We start from the raw sequence: 17705 nt of genomic DNA, 5'->3' as shown, positions 1-17705 counted from the left end.
AAATTATAACAGACTGAAGTGAAAACTTTGAGAGAGAAAGAGAAAGAGAGAGAGAGAGAAAGAAAGAGAACGAAAGAGGGAAAGAGAGAAAAAGTGAGTAGGAAAATGATCTTGAAGTCGATGTTCTGAGATAGGGAAATGAGAACATTATCTCTTTTAAAAGTTTAATACTATTTTGTTGACTTATTTATGTTATTTTTATTTGTATCTGTTTAGTGAGGTGTCTTTAACCTCATTTATTTGTTCAACTTATGATATTTATTTTTATCCATAAGAATTAATAATGTGTTTCATTATTTTATAATGATTATCATTTTCATTTATATGATTGAGATTCTTAATATATTCTTTTTACGTAAATATTATTCAAATTTATTTAATGTAAATACATTTTATAATCAATTATAATATAATTTTGATATCTTGGACTTGTCTTGTTATTATTTCTTCATGTATTTATGAAAATAAATATTATTCTATGACCATAGAAGATAAAGTTTGAATTATTTGTAGCTGGAGGTTTGACCTTGAGGATTTAAATGAGTAAGAAATGAAGGTGAAATATCCTCTTGTTGGTTAAGGTGAAATATCTTTTTGTTGGTTGATATTATGATGATGTTCATTTATCCTGACTAGTCACTACAATTATAATTCAAATTTTATTGTAACATGAAAATTTAATATATATATATATATGTGTGTTTGTGTGTGTGTGTTCAATATTGATTATATATGTGTGTGTTCAATATTGATTATAAATAATTTTGTACATTCTTTTGAATTATTATATTTATTGAATATTGTTCTCATTCCTCACTTTTTTTTGTTTTTAAAATTAAATATATTACAAAATAGATGGATCTACATAGATTTCAGGACATTTTACAGTTGTTATTACTGTTGTCTATCTTGAAGAGAATTGAGATGTAGATGTTATTTCCAACTCTTATATGTTTTGAAGACATATGATTACATTCATATATTTTTCTTTATGTCAATCATACTAGTCAAATTGTAAATTTATTTTCATTATTAATGTAAAGGTGGAAGAAATGAAACGTATAAAATAGTACTTATTTATAAATATTTTTAGAATGATATGTCATGTAATGAATTCATAAAATCTTCTTTATCCTTATCAAAAATATTATTAATGATATAATTATGATAATATTATATGGGAAAAATATATTTATTATTATATAAATTGGACATTACAAATGTAATATTAATTAATTAACTATTAAATTAATATAATAAATAAAAATTATTAATTTTTTTTTTGTAATAAAAGAAAATATAAAAGATAAAGCGATGAAAAGGATAAGAAAAATATAACCAAATGTGTACATGAAAATATCGTATCGGTTTTATCTATCGTTATAAATTTATATATTTTTAATTATTTTTTAAAATATAATGAGTCATCAAGTGGGTCTTTTACGCTATCAGAACAGATGTAATTTCAAAAGTTTTTACCCCTAATCACATGGTTCAAAATCTGGTGTGTATATATATATATATATAGTATATACGACCAATTAAAGTATAAGGAATATTTAATGTATATAACTATTAGATATTGATATATATATTAAAAGGGCAGTGAAGGCGTGGCTTGTATTTTTGGTTCCTCAGCCGTGAAGCGCATGAAGGTAGCGAGCCAGCGCCTCTATGGTTGTGTAGTTGGTGGTGTTGTTGTTTGATTTTGGTGTTAGGAATAAATAAGGTGTTATTGTTGTTGAAACCCTAATCATGGCGCATAGGTTGCTCCGAGACCACGAAGCCGACGGTTGGGAGCGCTCCGATTTCCCCATCATCTGCGAATCCTGCCTCGGCGACAGCCCCTACGTTCGAATGGTTCCTTTCCTTTCTTCTTCGCTCCTTTCGCTTTTCTATTTTATTTCATCATCAGATTGCATGCTAGACCATTCTATCATAATGAATCTCTTGAATAATAGTGAGTCTTGTGTGTTTTTTGGGGAATTTAGGGTTTAAGAGACACATGGGTTAGGTTTTGGTGTATGGAACCTCGTCATGTGAACAGCTATCAAGAGCTGAAGAATGAATCTGTTGAAACTGTCGTTATGTGATATTAGTGCTGTACTATGAATAACTATGGCATGAATGTGCATTCTTGATAATTTTTTTGATTTCATAGTGTTTTGTTTAAGATGATTGTGGGAATCCTGTTTGTTTAATTGTTTTTCGTTATGATTATCTTTGGGTGCAGACAAGAGCAGAGTATGACAAGGAGTGCAAAATTTGTACAAGGCCTTTCACTGTTTTTAGATGGAGACCTGGTCGAGATGCAAGATATAAGAAAACTGAGATCTGCCAGACATGTAGTAAATTGAAAAATGTCTGTCAAGTGTGCCTTCTGGATCTTGAATATGGACTACCAGTTCAAGTTCGGGACACGGCTCTTAGTATCGATTCCAATGATGCCATTCCAAAGAGTGATGTTAATAGGGAGTATTTTGCTGAAGAGCATGACCGCAGGGTAAGTTTTCTCTATGTTAACCAGTTTATAGTTGAAGATAGTTGAACCTAATTGATGATTGGATAATAGTGGTGTTTTGCCCTTGTTATTGTTTTAAGAATCAAGGTTCTAATTGTTTGCTTCTATGGTTATGGTTATTGTTTCAATTTGCACATAAAAAATATACTTCGACTGACGAGATATGTCATATTTAATTCTTATTATGGGAAGTTCAGATTCACACACCTTTGCAATTGCTTCTATGATGAGTTTCACCTCTGGACTGCAGTTACTGAAATTTTATTGCTCGAACCAGAATTGTTTGAATTGTCTCATGTCTTAAAATCCATCACAATGAAACCTTATTGTTAGTAAATCTAGTGCATGAAAATTATGAATATCCTGACACATGTAGATTTTAGACACCATTTTTTACTCAATAGAACATGTCTTCCTGGAGAGAAATAGTGAAAAGAAGTGAAGTATAACTAGGTCTAGGGAAAACATAACAATCAAGAAAGAACAAGACCACCTAGTCTCTCTCTTTTTGCATGTTGGTAATGGTAACTCCCACAAAGCAGCCATTAGCAGAGCACCAAAGACAAACCATAAACTTAAACCTGTCCTAAAATCCAACAAGGCAGAAAAAAGAGACCCTTAAGACTGCTGAAGCTGCACACTGTCACAAATTGTTGGCATTAAGTACAGATTCTAGGGTACTTTTATCTTCTTCAAAGTATGCTGAAAATAACCCTCCTAAACATTCTTTCCTGTGATTTATTCTCACAGACTTTATTGCTTCTCAAACCATGGTCTTTATTGGTAACGCTGTTGTGAAAGTATCAACGTTCTTAGTTTTTACATCCTGCAATACTTGAGCTTTATTTTTGTTTTCTTTTTTTACTCTGATATTACATTGCATATGAAATGGCCATTGATGGAAAAATACTTGGATCTTACTGCCATGTGATGGATTGTTTGCAATTGCAAAATGGATTTTCTGTTGCATAGGATTTCAATTGCATCATTCTGATTTACCTCCATGTCTGTGCATGTATTTTTTTAGACTGTAATCAAGAACACTTGCTGCTGCAATATGTTCTGCCTTGTTGGATGATGGAACCACTTTCTTTTTCCTTTGACATCGATGCTCGTTGCCATACATATTTTGCCTTTGCTTCTACCAAACCATTAAAGCCAGGCATAAAAAAATGTTCCGAGGAGACAAGTCACACTCACATTCACCTTTCCCTTTGTTTTGGCTTCTATTTTTTGCTCAAACTGTACTGAAAAGGTTTTTGTTGTTAAAAAAATATTGATTTTTTTGTAACTTAATAACAATAATTTAGTACTCAATATGTGTACTATTCCCCTCCTTCCTTCTAACTTTTTATTCTTGGCTTGGAATTATATTCTCATTACCCACCATCAATTTATTGAACTTCTTGTTTTGGATGACAAATGATCATCTCCTGATAAGTTGGCTTGATCCTTGTACTTCCTCTTAATCTGGGTGTGCTCATCTGCATAATGCACAAACCTCTTAGCTGCCTTTTTTGATCTGATTGGATACACTAGTGTATATGTTCAACTCTGACATTCTTTAATGCTGCCTTTTGGTTTATCGTTTATTTCAATTCCAGTTTTCCATACTTTCCACTCGAAGTGATATACCATGTTCGATCGTTATCAGGATTTACATTTTAAAAGAATAAACTTCATAGTAGTGAGGATTTTAGGGTCAATCCATATGTAGTTGTGAGTAAATTGTTATTTTTGTGACTTTCATCGTTTTTTTTGTAATATTTTGGAGTTATTTTTATTGCCTCTAACTGCTCATTTTCTTTCAAAGAGCCATAACATCCATTTGAGGAGCAATAAAGTTATTTACTTTATTACATGCAGAAATCCTCACCCATGGCACTCTGATTTTCACATTGCATAATCTCATTTGACAGCAGCTATTAGAATTTAAAATTTTCCTTATCAATATTTTTGCAGGCTAGAGCTGGTATAGATTATGAATCCTCTTATGGTAAAGTACGGCCAAATGATACTATCCTGAAGCTTCAAAGGACTACACCATATTACAAAAGAAATCGGGCGCATATTTGCAGTTTCTACATAAGGGGTGAATGTACCAGAGGAGCTGAGTGCCCTTATAGACATGAGATGCCTGTAACTGGGGAATTGTCTCAACAAAATATTAAAGACCGTTATTATGGGTATGTATGGTTAAAATGACTTCCTTATTTGTTTATGACTTCTTACTTGATCTCTCTTTCAATAACTTTTTTTTATTCTTCTTTAGTATTTCTACATATTGTCATTGGTGCTGGGCAGCGACTCAAGTTTTTTTCATTACTGTGATGGACTTGGTTGTTGATTTATTTGGCATTCATTTAGTTCCTCCGTGGTTGTTCTGTGTGATGACCTGATGCATAGCTAAGATAACAAGCTTGCAGTTTTTCTCTCGTTTTCCAGTGAACTCTTGTATAGTTCTGCATGTAGGAGCTGTGTTTTAAAAAGCATTAATCAATCCTTATTCCATAAATTGGGTTAGATATATACAAGTCAAAACCATTATTTAACATTAACATTTGAGGAACCCAAAGTGGGGAAATTTTATTGATTACCAAGTTACAATCTGCCATTTACTTGCAATTATGACTCTTTCTTTATTTCCTTCTGTGTGTGGCTAAAGTTGTGTATTTTGTTGTTCTTGGTTTTTAGTGAAATGGAAGAGTTTATGTTGCCTTTATGGTCCTTAGCCTTTAATTTTTCATACTTTTAAGAACATTTTGTTTGTACATTGCTACTTGTCAAGCTGCAGTGAGAGGTTTTATTGACATGGACGAAGGAAAATTCTTTATAGTGTTATCTTTAATTCTCCATTGTAGCCAAAAATGATGTAGTAGGCAGTTAATAGCCATCAAACATCTTTTTGTGACAACAACCTTTTGGTTTCTATATTTTTGTTCATCATGGGTATAATGTTCATTCCTTTTCAATCTCATTAACCTATGTGCTACTTATTCTTAGTTTTCTCTGCATGATTTTCTTGTGATTACAGATATTGATGTTATCCTTAATGGTGTAGTTAGTGACATTTTAAATATTGCTTCATGCTTTTGACTTTGTTAACTTGCTGTTCATGCTTTAAAAAATGTTCAGGGTGAATGATCCAGTGGCTTTGAAGCTACTTGGCAAGGCAGGAGAGATGACCACTCTGGAGGCTCCTGAGGATGAGAGCATTAAAACTCTTTATGTTGGTGGACTTGATGCCAGGGTCACTGAGCAGGACTTGCGGGATCACTTCTATGCCCATGGAGAAATTGAATCCATCAAAATGGTTCTCCAACGGGCTTGTGCTTTTGTCACATACACAACCAGAGAAGGTGCAGAAAAGGCAGCAGAAGAACTTTCCAACAAACTGGTTATTAAGGGCCTAAGGCTAAAGCTGATGTGGGGCAGGCCTCAGACATCGAAACCTGAATCAGATGGCTCTGATCAAGCAAGGCAGCAGGCCTCCGTTGCTCACAGTGGATTGTTACCTCGGGCAGTTATATCTCAGCAGCAGAACCAGGACCAAACCCAAGGAATGCTTTACTACAACAATCCACCACCTCTTCAGCAGGAAAGAAGCTACTACCCATCAATGGATCCTCAAAGAATGGGAGCTCTTATTCCATCACAGGATGGTCCTCCTAGTGGGCCTTCTGGGCCTGGGGAGAACAAGCCCAGTTTGGAGAAGCAGCAAACGCAACATTATCCTCGTCCAATGATGCCCCCTCCACCTGGCCAATATCATCGTCAGTATTATCCTCCTCCATATGGTTATATGCCACCAGCTCCTCCTTATCATCAGTACCCACCTCCTGCATACAATTCTGCAGGGCCTCCATCCCAACCTCCACCCTCAAATCATCCTTATCAGCAGCCAGGGTCTTCACAGACAGGAACTGGACAAGCTGCAGCTGCCCCAGCTGAAACTGGAACATCAACATCAGGGTCACAGCAGCAATGAAATTGCCTATGCTGATGTTTCTAGTTATGTTTAATTATTGTTCAAAGTTTTTCCTGAAACTGACCATGCTGACAGGGAAGTTATTTTCACTCAAGCTGTCAATTTACTATCTCAACTAGCTTGAACAAGTTATTTTATGATTGGATTTTGTGATTTTGTAACTCTTGCTTCCTGGTTAGATCATAGTCATGCTCAGCTTTAGTATTACTTTGCATCGAATGCTGATGTTACAACTTTGCATCGAATACAACATTTGGTAAAGTTCGCCAGTTGGTTTTATACTAATCATCAAATAATTCGTGACAAATGTAGATGGCTTTAGAACTTTCTATTGCCGAGGGTTATATTTTCCTTGTATTTTGGAAAAGCATCGGTTCGATCTTTGATTGACTACTGTATTATTTGCTTCTTTTTTTTTCCCCTATTAATGTAACAATCTTTATATTTAATCTTTCAAGATTTTATTTTAAAATACTTCACTTTTCAACGTGTATTGTTATTACTTACATAATTTTCTAGAAAATTTCCCAGAAAGTCTTCTATCCCTATATTATTCCAAGTCAAACACGCTTAATTGTGGAGTTTTGATGAAATAAGTTACCAAAAAACATATGCATGTTTTCAGTATAGGTAATATAAATTAATTTATTTAAGTTATCTTTAATTATACAATCTCATACTTATATTATCTTTGGATATTTATTTCGGTGTGTTCGGACCGTTATAAAAATATAATATATATAATAATTATATTATCAATAATAATAATTATATTATATTTAATTAATCTTTATTTATATATATATATACTTTTTATAATTACAATTTACTTATTTTTATTTAAAATTAATATTATGATATAATTTAAATTATTTATTATAAATTTAAAAGTTTAAATAATAATTATATATTTTAAAATGAGAAGAGTTATAATAACACCGGTATAATTTTTACTAAGTATTACACTGCTCAATAACTTTATATTAAATGTGAATTTTGTAAATCTAACCGTTAGATTGAAAGTTTATATTACTTTATATGTTTGTATCAAATTTTGTTAAAATTGAACAACAACTTGAAGATAATCAAGATGTTCATATTTTAGTATATTTTAAAATGTATATTATGTCAATTTTGTTTTACAAGAATGAAGTATCAAATCATCTTGAATTAATATAGAATTTTGTATATATGATTTAAGAGTAAAAAACTTTCAATCTAACGGTTGAATTTATAAAATTCACATTTAATATAAACTTATTGAGCGGTGTAATACTTAGTAAAAAGTTACACTGGTGTTATTATAACCCTTCTCTTTTAAAATATTTTTAATAAATTAAAATTTAACATTTTAAATAAATTATTAATTAACTTAATATATTTATTCATATTAAATCTAAGATATAAAATTCAATAAATATATTTATCCTTGTTTTATTTTCTAATTATCAACTATTAATAAAATACTAATTTAAAATCTTATCTAATTATATCATAATATTTTTATATCAAATTTAAAACCAGATATTAGTTATACAAAAATCTCAAGATCATATAGTAAATTGTCAATAAGATTCTAGTTAAATAATGTAAAATAATTAATTTTTTAATTATATTGTTTGCAAATAATTTATTCCAAAGCTAATGAATTTTTTCTATATTAATTATTAGTACAATTTAATAACTTTTAATTTAATAATTGGATTGATGAAATTCAACATACATCTGAGTTATTGAGCGAAGTAACTTTACTAAGAGTTACTTTGTAAGTCATTTGATTCCTCCTCCTCCTTTCTCTCTCTCTCTCTCTCAATATATATATATATATATATATATATATATATATATATATATATATATATAGATATTTAAAATATTATTGATGATCTTTTTTAATATATGATTGTCAATTTTTGTCAAAAATTCTTACATTTTCGACAAATATAAATTTGCCGAAAATATTCCATCAGTAATAAAATTTTTTCTACGAATTTTTTTCATCGGAAATATAAATTTTCCGACAGATTTATATTTGTCGAAAGTTATCGACGGATAAATTCGTTGAAAATTACCGATAGATATATCCGTTGGAAATTACCGACAGATATATCCGTCGGAAATTACCGACGGATATATCCATTGAAAATATAAATTTTTTGACAGATTTGTATCCATCAAAAATAAATTTTTCGACAAATTTGTATCCGTTAGAAATTATTTTTCGGTAATATAACTTTTCCTACGAATTTTTTTCATCGAAAATATGAATTTTCCAACAAATTTGTATTTATAAAAAATTATCTGATAATTTACATTTTTTTTTTTGTAGTGATAGGGATATTATCCCTATTAATTTGGCTATTATCGTTGAATAGAACAGTCTAGTTCAATCAAAACTGAGATATTAATTTTAATATCTCTACTTTTGTTGTGAATTTTGGTTTGTTCATCACCATGCCGTGTGACCCAAAAAATACAATATCTTGATCAATGTCTAGTAGTCCTTACCGAATATTTTTGTACCTTTAAATAAGTCTCTGGAAATAGATTTTGGACTTAATTAAAGATTCCATAGATCGTCATTTGTTGTTCATGGCATTGACATTTACCCTTTAAATTTAAATCATCCGTTCTCTTTGTACAAGTTTACCTATTAAATTTAAATCATTTTTGCCTGACGAATTATTTTTTCTTTCTTTGATGAACATGGTCTAATAATGTTTTAAAGATAACAATTAAAGACTAATTAATGCACTTGAGGTGTAACTTTTGTTAGTTAAACATGATTTTAACATTGAAAGAAATCGATCAAGAGCAACATATATAAATGCTTTGAACACATGTTTTTATTTTCTAATGTTATTCTCCTACAAGCACTTAATATATCTAAATACAGCCTAAATAAATAAAAGAATGGTAATGCATTATAGAAGTAGTGTGACACCCTCTACCCCATTATTAATATACAACAAATGTAACAATAAGATATTACTTTTCTTCTTTTTGGGTAAATAAAATCTTTCATAGTTGACAAATATTTCAAATATAACAAGGTAGAAGATTCACATTCGTAACTCATAAATCACAACTCTAGTGTAAAAATTATAAAAGAAAAGAAGTTAAGATTTTCAATACAATTTAGTGTAAAACAAGAAATCATATATATACAAATAATAATAAAGGAAATATAAATTAACTCCAGTAAAGGTGGCAGTGCCTCCTGGTTAGGAATTAATTTATACTCCCAAATCATATAATAAAATATAACAAAAATGTACATCTTGGTCTTTTATCAAGAACGTTCAAATTACAATTCTTAACATATATTTTCCTTGAATTATACATGTTATCTACGTTATCTCTTCGTTAGAAATTACCAAAGAGAAACTAAAGTTATAAAAGCAATAACATATTAAACTAAAATAACTATGCCCCGATGTCACATCCTATCAGAGCATGCCCAAATTGAAGCCTTTAAGCCTCATCACCAACATCCTCATGATGCTGATCATCTGCAACACAATTTAAAACATATACAAAAACAACAAGGGAGTGAGAAACATCTCACTCAGTTTCAGGTGCAGAAATAAAGGTTAAATAGCCCACACACACACAACAAATATAAGTCACATGTAAATAACATACATAAATAATCAAATATCACATATATATTCATTTATCATGCTATGATGTCATGGACTCAACTCATAAATGCATGCATGTGGCGCCATACGGAAGATTCACAATTCATCGTTGGTGACCCTAAGGTACACCTGGTTACATCACTGGTGACCCTAAGGTACACCTTGTTAGCATGTTACATCGTGGGTGACCCTAAGGTACACCTTGTTAGTCGTGGGTGACCCTAAGGTACACCTTGTTAGTCGTGGGTGACCATAAGGTACACCTTATTAGTCGTGGGTATGCGGCCTCAACGGCACACCTGGAGTAATATATGCATATGATGCATGTCATACATTCATAATCTCATGGACTCAACATTTAACTTATTACATAATTTCATTTAATACATCATGTCCTCATTTTTCATAGTCTCATAATCATAGTTTGTCTCAATAGTCCATTCTTAAGTCTCATGTCATTTGTCCATATTTCACTAGGTCATGTCATAAATACTCCTCATAAGGTCCGCACAGGAATTCACAGAGATCCAGAGAGCATTCGTGTTCATATTAAACCTCATTTATTATTAACATTAATTTCATATTCATTTATTACTTTCAACAAAGAACAAAGTAGAATAAATAGAAAATCGGACAGAACAACGACACCTTTAACAAAAACAAAGTAGAGTAAATAGAAAATCAAACAGAACAACGACACCTTCAACAAAGAACAAAGTAAAGTAAATAGAAAATCAAACAGAACAACGACATCTTCAACAAGGAATAAAATAGAGTAAATAGAAAATCAGACAGAACAACGGCAAGGGATTGGGGGCCAATCCGACAAACAACTATCCAACAATTATCCCCACACCCCTGAGCGAGGTTCTCACTCCCCCCCTTACCTGGATAGGCGGAGTTGGAACTTGGGCAGGGTCTCCTCCTCTGGATCCCCTTTTTTTCTTTCCCTCTCTCTCTCTTTCTTTCTTTCTCTCTCTCTCTCTTCTCTCTCTCTCTCTTTCTCTTTTCTTTCTCTCTCTAAAATTTTCACTTCTTCTCCTCTGTACCAAATTTTCACCCCCTACCCCTATTTATAGGCCTCCTGGCGCAACCGGAACGGCCGTACTGATTTCGGAACGGCCCGTTCCGGATCCTTCAAACGTGGGCAAATTTCTCAACTGGAACGGCCCGTTCCAAAACCGGAACGGCCCGTTCCGAGACTCAGCAGAACGGCCCGTTCTGTTTCTAGAACGGCCCGTTCTCCATACCAGAACGACCCGTTCCATGCCCGTTCTGGAACTTGAAAAAAATAGCATATTCGCTCTTTTGGAACGACCCGTTCTGCATTTGGAACGGCCCGTTTCGAAACCCAGAAATACCCTTGTCCCTTTATTAAAATTACGAAAATGCCATCAATAATTACGAAAATGCCATTACTAATAAAAATATCCTTTTAAGGAAATTGGGGTGTTACAATTCTCCCCTCCTTTTAGAAATTTCGTCCCCGAAATTTACCTGAAAACAAAAATAGATAAGTTTCTCGCATCTTGCTTTCTAACTCCCATGTAGCACTTTCTTCAAAATTTCCTTATTGATGTACAACTCTATCAATCTCTCCATGAAATGTCTAATGTTAATACGTTCAAGGTGAGCAGACCTGGTAAGCCTATCCATTAATCCAAATAAGATCAAATTTCTTAAGAATATCATACATAACTATAACTAAATCCATAGATACAGAATCTTATTTTCAAATTAGAACGTCTAAAGGTTGTATTAAATCTGAAAGTTTTTGGTGTTCGACCTTAGCTTTCTAACATACTAAGCAAGCATACACAAATTCCTCCACTTCCTCCGTCATCTTAGGCCACCAAAACATCTTCTTAAGATATTGATACATCTTAGTAACTCCTAGATGAATACTAAGACTGCTCTTATGACCTTCTTCCAAGATTGCTCTCTTAAGTTCTGGCACATTTGGAATATACAACCCATCCTTAAATCTCAACACTCCATCCACTCCAAATTTAAACTTACTTTCTACACCTTGATTCAACTTCTCTACTTCTCTTTAGACCATCATGTTTCCGCTGCGCCACTCTGATACATTTCAGTAACTCTTAAATAAATGCTAAAAATATTCTTATGTCCTTTCTCTAAGATCATCTTCCTTAATTTGGGTAAACTAGGCACATAGATTATATCCTTGTATCCCGAAACACCATCAACTTCCACTTGTAAAAGGCTATTTATATTCCTACCAATCTTTTTCACTTGGGTCACTAAGAAAGAATCTAACTCCTGAGTCTTCTAATCTCATTATTGTAGACCCCTAAAATTGTCCGGGTCGGAAATAAGACTCGAAGACTCTCAAAGATCGAAGGGAAGTCAGCCAGAAGGACTCCTAGAAGACCATAGGATGACTATCTGTAGGTTTAGAGGTCTTAGAGTAGCTAAAAATAAGAAAGTGAGAGGAGTGGAGCTCAATACGGCCTCTTTGGAGCTCAGTACGGCCCGTATTGCATTTTTGAACTGCAATACGGCCGTACTGAAACCAATACGGCCGTATTAATGTTTTTGAAACTCAATACGGCCGTATTGAATTCAATACGGCCATATTGAAGTTCAAAACTTCAATACGGGCCGTATTGACACCAGGGGCCGTACTGCGCCTCACCCCTACAAATAAGACGTCATTTGGACGTCATTCTACACTTTTTCCAGACTTCTGGACCCTCTTGCTGAGTATTCTGGGGTTTTTGAGCAGTGTTCTGCCCTAGAATTCTCTCTAAGAGCCGATCCGACGAAGTTCTTGAGTTCTGAGCATTTAGCTTGAGAATTCGAACTAGTCGAAGGGAAATCTTTTTGATTTCCATAGTAAAGATTAATTTTTAGGGAAGGAGCGAGCGAACGTGTAGTGGGAGGGAGCGCCAAAAAGCCTCCTAACATTTGAATATATAAAAGCACGCTTCAAAGGTTTCTTCTTCAAAATCCTTCCTTTTACTGCTTTCTGATTGTTGCATCGCATGTTTAATTTATTCATGTAGATATCTTATTCATAGCCGTTTATAATAAATAGGGGTAATTTAGTAATTTTACACTATTATTAATAAAATAATCCGTCATAGGGAACCCGAAAGGGGCGTTGTGGGGTGCTAACACCTTCCTCGCACGTAACCGACTCCCTTACCCGACTCTGGTTGTAATGGCCAAAGTTGATTTTTGAAATCAATTGCCTTATCTCTTTTTCCAATGTTTTGAGTAAAACATTGGTGGCGACTCCAAGAACCCTTCGTTTGCGAAAACCACTAATCCATGGAGGGTCTCGCTTGAGATTAACATGGATTGGTGAATCATTTAATAAAATTGTTAGTTCGATGAGGTCTCAGTTTGAGAATAAGTCGTTCTAACAATCCACCATTTTCAAAACTTAAAAAGAGTCCGACCATCGTTGCGATGCCAAGGTCCGTTTCGGCGGGTGGCGACAGATGGCGACTCCACTGGGGAAGCCTTGAGAGTCAGTCCCATTTAGTGATGGATTGTTTCTAAAAATAATAGTTTAAAATTACTTCATTACCCCTTACTTGTATGATAACATGCTTTATCTATTTGGCTTTAATAACTGTTGTATTTTTAAATTCTCGCAATTGTTTGAAATACAAACTGCACACGAACCTTTGCACACAACAGTTCCCTCTATACCCGGGGGCATGAGTGGTAAGCCATAGGGAGTGGATGTTAGTACGGCCGGTTGTCGAATGGGTCTATAGGTGCCCGTAGACCGTTGTCGGAAAACATCACTCAAGGTGATAACCATGAATTTGAGTCCGACAGTTCGTTGGAGCTTTCCATCGACTTACGACGAGAGGAATTGGGTCCCTATAATGGGGGCACCTTGGGGGCCTCAGACTAGTGAGAACAGTTAGAACCTCCTTGAATATGCACTTTTCTGCAGGATACCCCTACCTCGTGATTCGCTCGTGACTGTTTCGTGGATGAGTGAATTGTTTGTGCATTGTTTATGTGACATTGTTTGAGCATACATTGCATTCTTTAAACATACAACATCTCCTTTTAAAAAAAAAAAAGAGAATAAATAAGAATAAGAATCTTCCATTACATGGTGTTAACATCTACCTTCATCACATTCATATAGGTAGTTTCCATTTTCACCCAAAAAATAAATAAATAAATAAATACAAAAACAAAATACCCAAAAAAAAAAGAAGAAAAAGGGTTATTTACCCAAGCCAAGCAATATCATGCATCATCTTAGGAATATCCCAAAAACATGATAATGCTTAGTTCAATAAACACTATGCATGCATATTCACCGCCATCATCTCATACCATGCATTTTATTGTAGATCATGGAGGGATCTAGGGGAATGCAAGGGCAGTTGAAGAAAGTGGACTTCTTATTGTACCGTGCCGAGAGGTTGGATCACCTCTGTTCCTTGATGCCACGAGAGGCTCGTGTGGAGTTCGAGAAATCTTATGGACGAGTTCTCGATTTGATGATGATTTGTGTGGATCCAGCTTTTCTGAGAGCATTGGTCCATTTTTGGAGTCTCGATCTGCATTGCTTTGAGTTCCCCCAGTTTGACTTAGTTCCTACTCTCGAGGAGTATGAGCTCATGCTACGATGGCCCAAATCAGCCGGGGTCTATATCTTTCATGGCAATCATGTGGCCGTAGAGAGGGTCGCAACTCAAGTCAAACTGCCATCACGATTATCTGCCTTAGTGGGGAACGGCAGTATCAAGGGTTGGAAGCTCGCGATGATTGAAGACCACCTTTCTTCCTTGGCTGGTGAGGGAGATTGGTTAGCCTTCAACAAGACTCTAGCGTTAGCCGTGTTTGGGACGATCCTATTCCCCTTTCACGCTAACACAGTGGACCATGCTGCTATGGACGCCTTCTTCGCTTGGGACGTACATATGAAGAGTCCCGTGCCTACCATTCTTGCCGACACCTTGCTTTCTGTCAACCTATCTCAGCAGAAGCAAGGGAAAACTATCCGATGCTGCACCTCCTTGTTGTATGTGTGGGGCATCACACACTTCTATGCCTCTAGTCACATGGGGGCCTTGCCCGATCCATTGAGGAGTTTTTCGAAGATCCCCATACGCCGCCGCTATGCTTCCGAATGGAAGGAGGAGATGGAACAGTGGAGTATTGAGCACTTCACGTGGGTTTGTCCTTGGTTCCGTCCAAGTAATGTATTGACGAAATGCGGTAGTTATCCAAGCATACCATTGATGGGTCTCAGAGGTTGCATAGCTTATTCACCAAGATTGGTTATGAGGCAACTCATGAGGACTCAAATTGTTCCTACTAAAGAGGAGCTTGGAGGGTTGTGTTTCTCCTTTGATTCCGAGCATCAGAGGGATATGCACGCTGTCATTAGAGCGTGGGAGAAACCAATCTATGAGGGAGATCGAGAGCTTGGAAAGCCTCGGGTATCCGCCTCCACCGACTACGAGATATGGAGGAGCGAGAGAGGGGTGTCCCAACCATCCACCTCTTGCGCAACCACAACTACAAGGAGGTTAATACAAGAACAAGTCGACGCCTTGACCAAGAAGCTGGAAATCATGGGAGCTCAGATGAGAGTTCTTGAAGAGAAAAATGAAGAATCCAGTTTCATCATTGATGGTCTACAAAGGCAATGCAAGAAGAAAGACCACGAGATAGAGCGGCTCAAGGATGAATGTGCTAACCTCAATGAGGAGGCTACTCGGGCATCCAAAATGCCAAAGGTTGAACCGAGTAGTCAACTCCAAGAAGTTAACGCAAAGATAGCACGCCTTGAAGCCGAGCATGCAACGCAGGCACAGTTGATCAAGGACATGCAAGACGATCTGCTCTTGACTCGATCCGATGCACAACAATGGCGGGAAGTTGCTCAACAACAAACCGCAAGCTTTTCCAACTTCCGCAAGAGGGAAAGGGAAGGACTAGCACAAATGGCTAGACTCCGAGAGGAGAAGGATCGAGCCGAAGACGAGCTCAATGAGCTGCAGGCCATGATCAACTATCACATTCAAAAAGCGAAGGACGCTCAGAAGATCAGTGATGATATGAGCCAAGCGGTCCATACGCAAGTTGAAGCAATGGCACGCCATGTAGAGGAAGCCGAAGACGAATGGAGAAGAAATATGAACCCGCCTGTGGGTTTTTACCGGCTTTTCTCATATTGTAAAAAATTGCTTCAAAGCATTGTATGATAAGTTGTACACTTTCTTTGATGAATAAAATCGAATTTTTGAGATTTATTGCCTCTGCATTTCATAGTCATTCATTTGCATATATCTCTCCCGATAATTTAATAATAAACATCAATAAAAAGAAAGAATTAATTGATGCGTATGTTCAGAATGGATCGCACGCCATTGGTTATCAAGTGTAAGCCAACAACCACGCCAAGCGAGCACACGACAACTCCGTTGTTGGTAATCAAAACAAACAAAGGGGAAGGTCCGACACCGTTAAGGATCATTGCTCCAAGGCCTTTTCCCTACGAATCAAATAAGGCTGTGCCATGGATATACGACATCCATTCTTCTGCCGACAGCGATATTTCCAACATCGTTGGACTTGGGGGCATGACTAGGAGTGGCAGGATCTACACTCCCGAGGATCTTCATAACAAAGCTCCCAAGAGTAAAGAAAAAGAAAAAGATAAAACCGAGGAAAAAGAATCCGAGGAGGAGACAGACAAGCTGTTAAAGTTTATCCGACAGAGCGAGTACTCCATCGTGGATCAACTTCATAAGACACCAGCAAAGATTACGCTGTTGTCTTTGATCCTAAGTTCCGAACCGCATCGGCAAGCTCTGTTGAAAGTCTTGAATGAGGCATATGTATCGCATACTATCTCCCAAGACAAGTTTGAGGGGATCGTTAGTCACATCACGGCTAATGATCACCTCACTTTCACCGATGAAGAGATCCCCGCTGAGGGACCGAACCACAATAAGCCCTTGCACATCTCTGTCAAGTGCAAGGAATATCACATCGCTAAAGTCTTGGTAGATAATGGATCTTCCTTGAATGTGATGCCAAAAAGAACGCTTGATCAAGTGGCAATCAAGGGAGTCCAAATGCGCCCGAGCAACATGATCGTCCGAGCTTTCGACGGTTCTAAAAGAGAAGTGGTGGGAGAAGTCAATCTCCCAATCCAAATTGGACCCACCATCTTCAACGTCGAATTTCAAGTGATGGACATTACTCCCGCATACAGCTGTCTCCTCGGCCGACCTTGGATTCATGATGCAAAAGCTGTTCCTTCTACGCTCCACCAGAAAGTCAAATTCATTGTGGGTGACAAGCTGGTGACTGTACAAGCTGAAGACGATATACTCATCAGCAAGCCATCCACCATACCTTATGTGGATACAGCGGAGGAAGCTTTAGAAACCGCCTTCCAAGCATTGGAAATTGCCAATGTTGAAACGTTTCCCCGAGAAATGAAAAAGGTAGCCTCCATGCTCACCAAGAACGGATACTTGCCAGGACAAGGACTTGGCAAGGATTCCCAAGGAATTCCCGAGCTACCTATTATCAA

General features: G+C 35.7%; 1 protein-coding gene across 1 annotated transcript; it reads left to right on the top strand.

Moving 5' to 3' along the window:
* Window positions 1-1589: 1589 nt before the first annotated feature.
* Window positions 1590-6820, top strand: LOC109800077 (zinc finger CCCH domain-containing protein 40). Its single transcript, XM_083075539.1, has 4 exons — window positions 1590-1860; window positions 2234-2503; window positions 4484-4707; window positions 5657-6820. The coding sequence occupies exons 1-4, from the start codon at window positions 1756-1758 to the stop codon at window positions 6507-6509; spliced, it is 1452 nt and encodes a 483-aa protein (XP_082931665.1). The 5' UTR covers window positions 1590-1755; the 3' UTR covers window positions 6510-6820.
* The last annotated feature ends 10885 nt before the right edge of the window (window positions 6821-17705 follow it).

This window comes from Cajanus cajan, chromosome 1 (assembly GCF_000230855.2).
Source record: "Cajanus cajan strain Asha chromosome 1, NIPB_CcT2T_4, whole genome shotgun sequence".
Classification (NCBI taxonomy): domain Eukaryota; kingdom Viridiplantae; phylum Streptophyta; class Magnoliopsida; order Fabales; family Fabaceae; genus Cajanus; species Cajanus cajan.
Note: the sequence above shows the minus strand (reverse complement) of the source record. Positions and strands in the feature narration are given on the sequence as shown.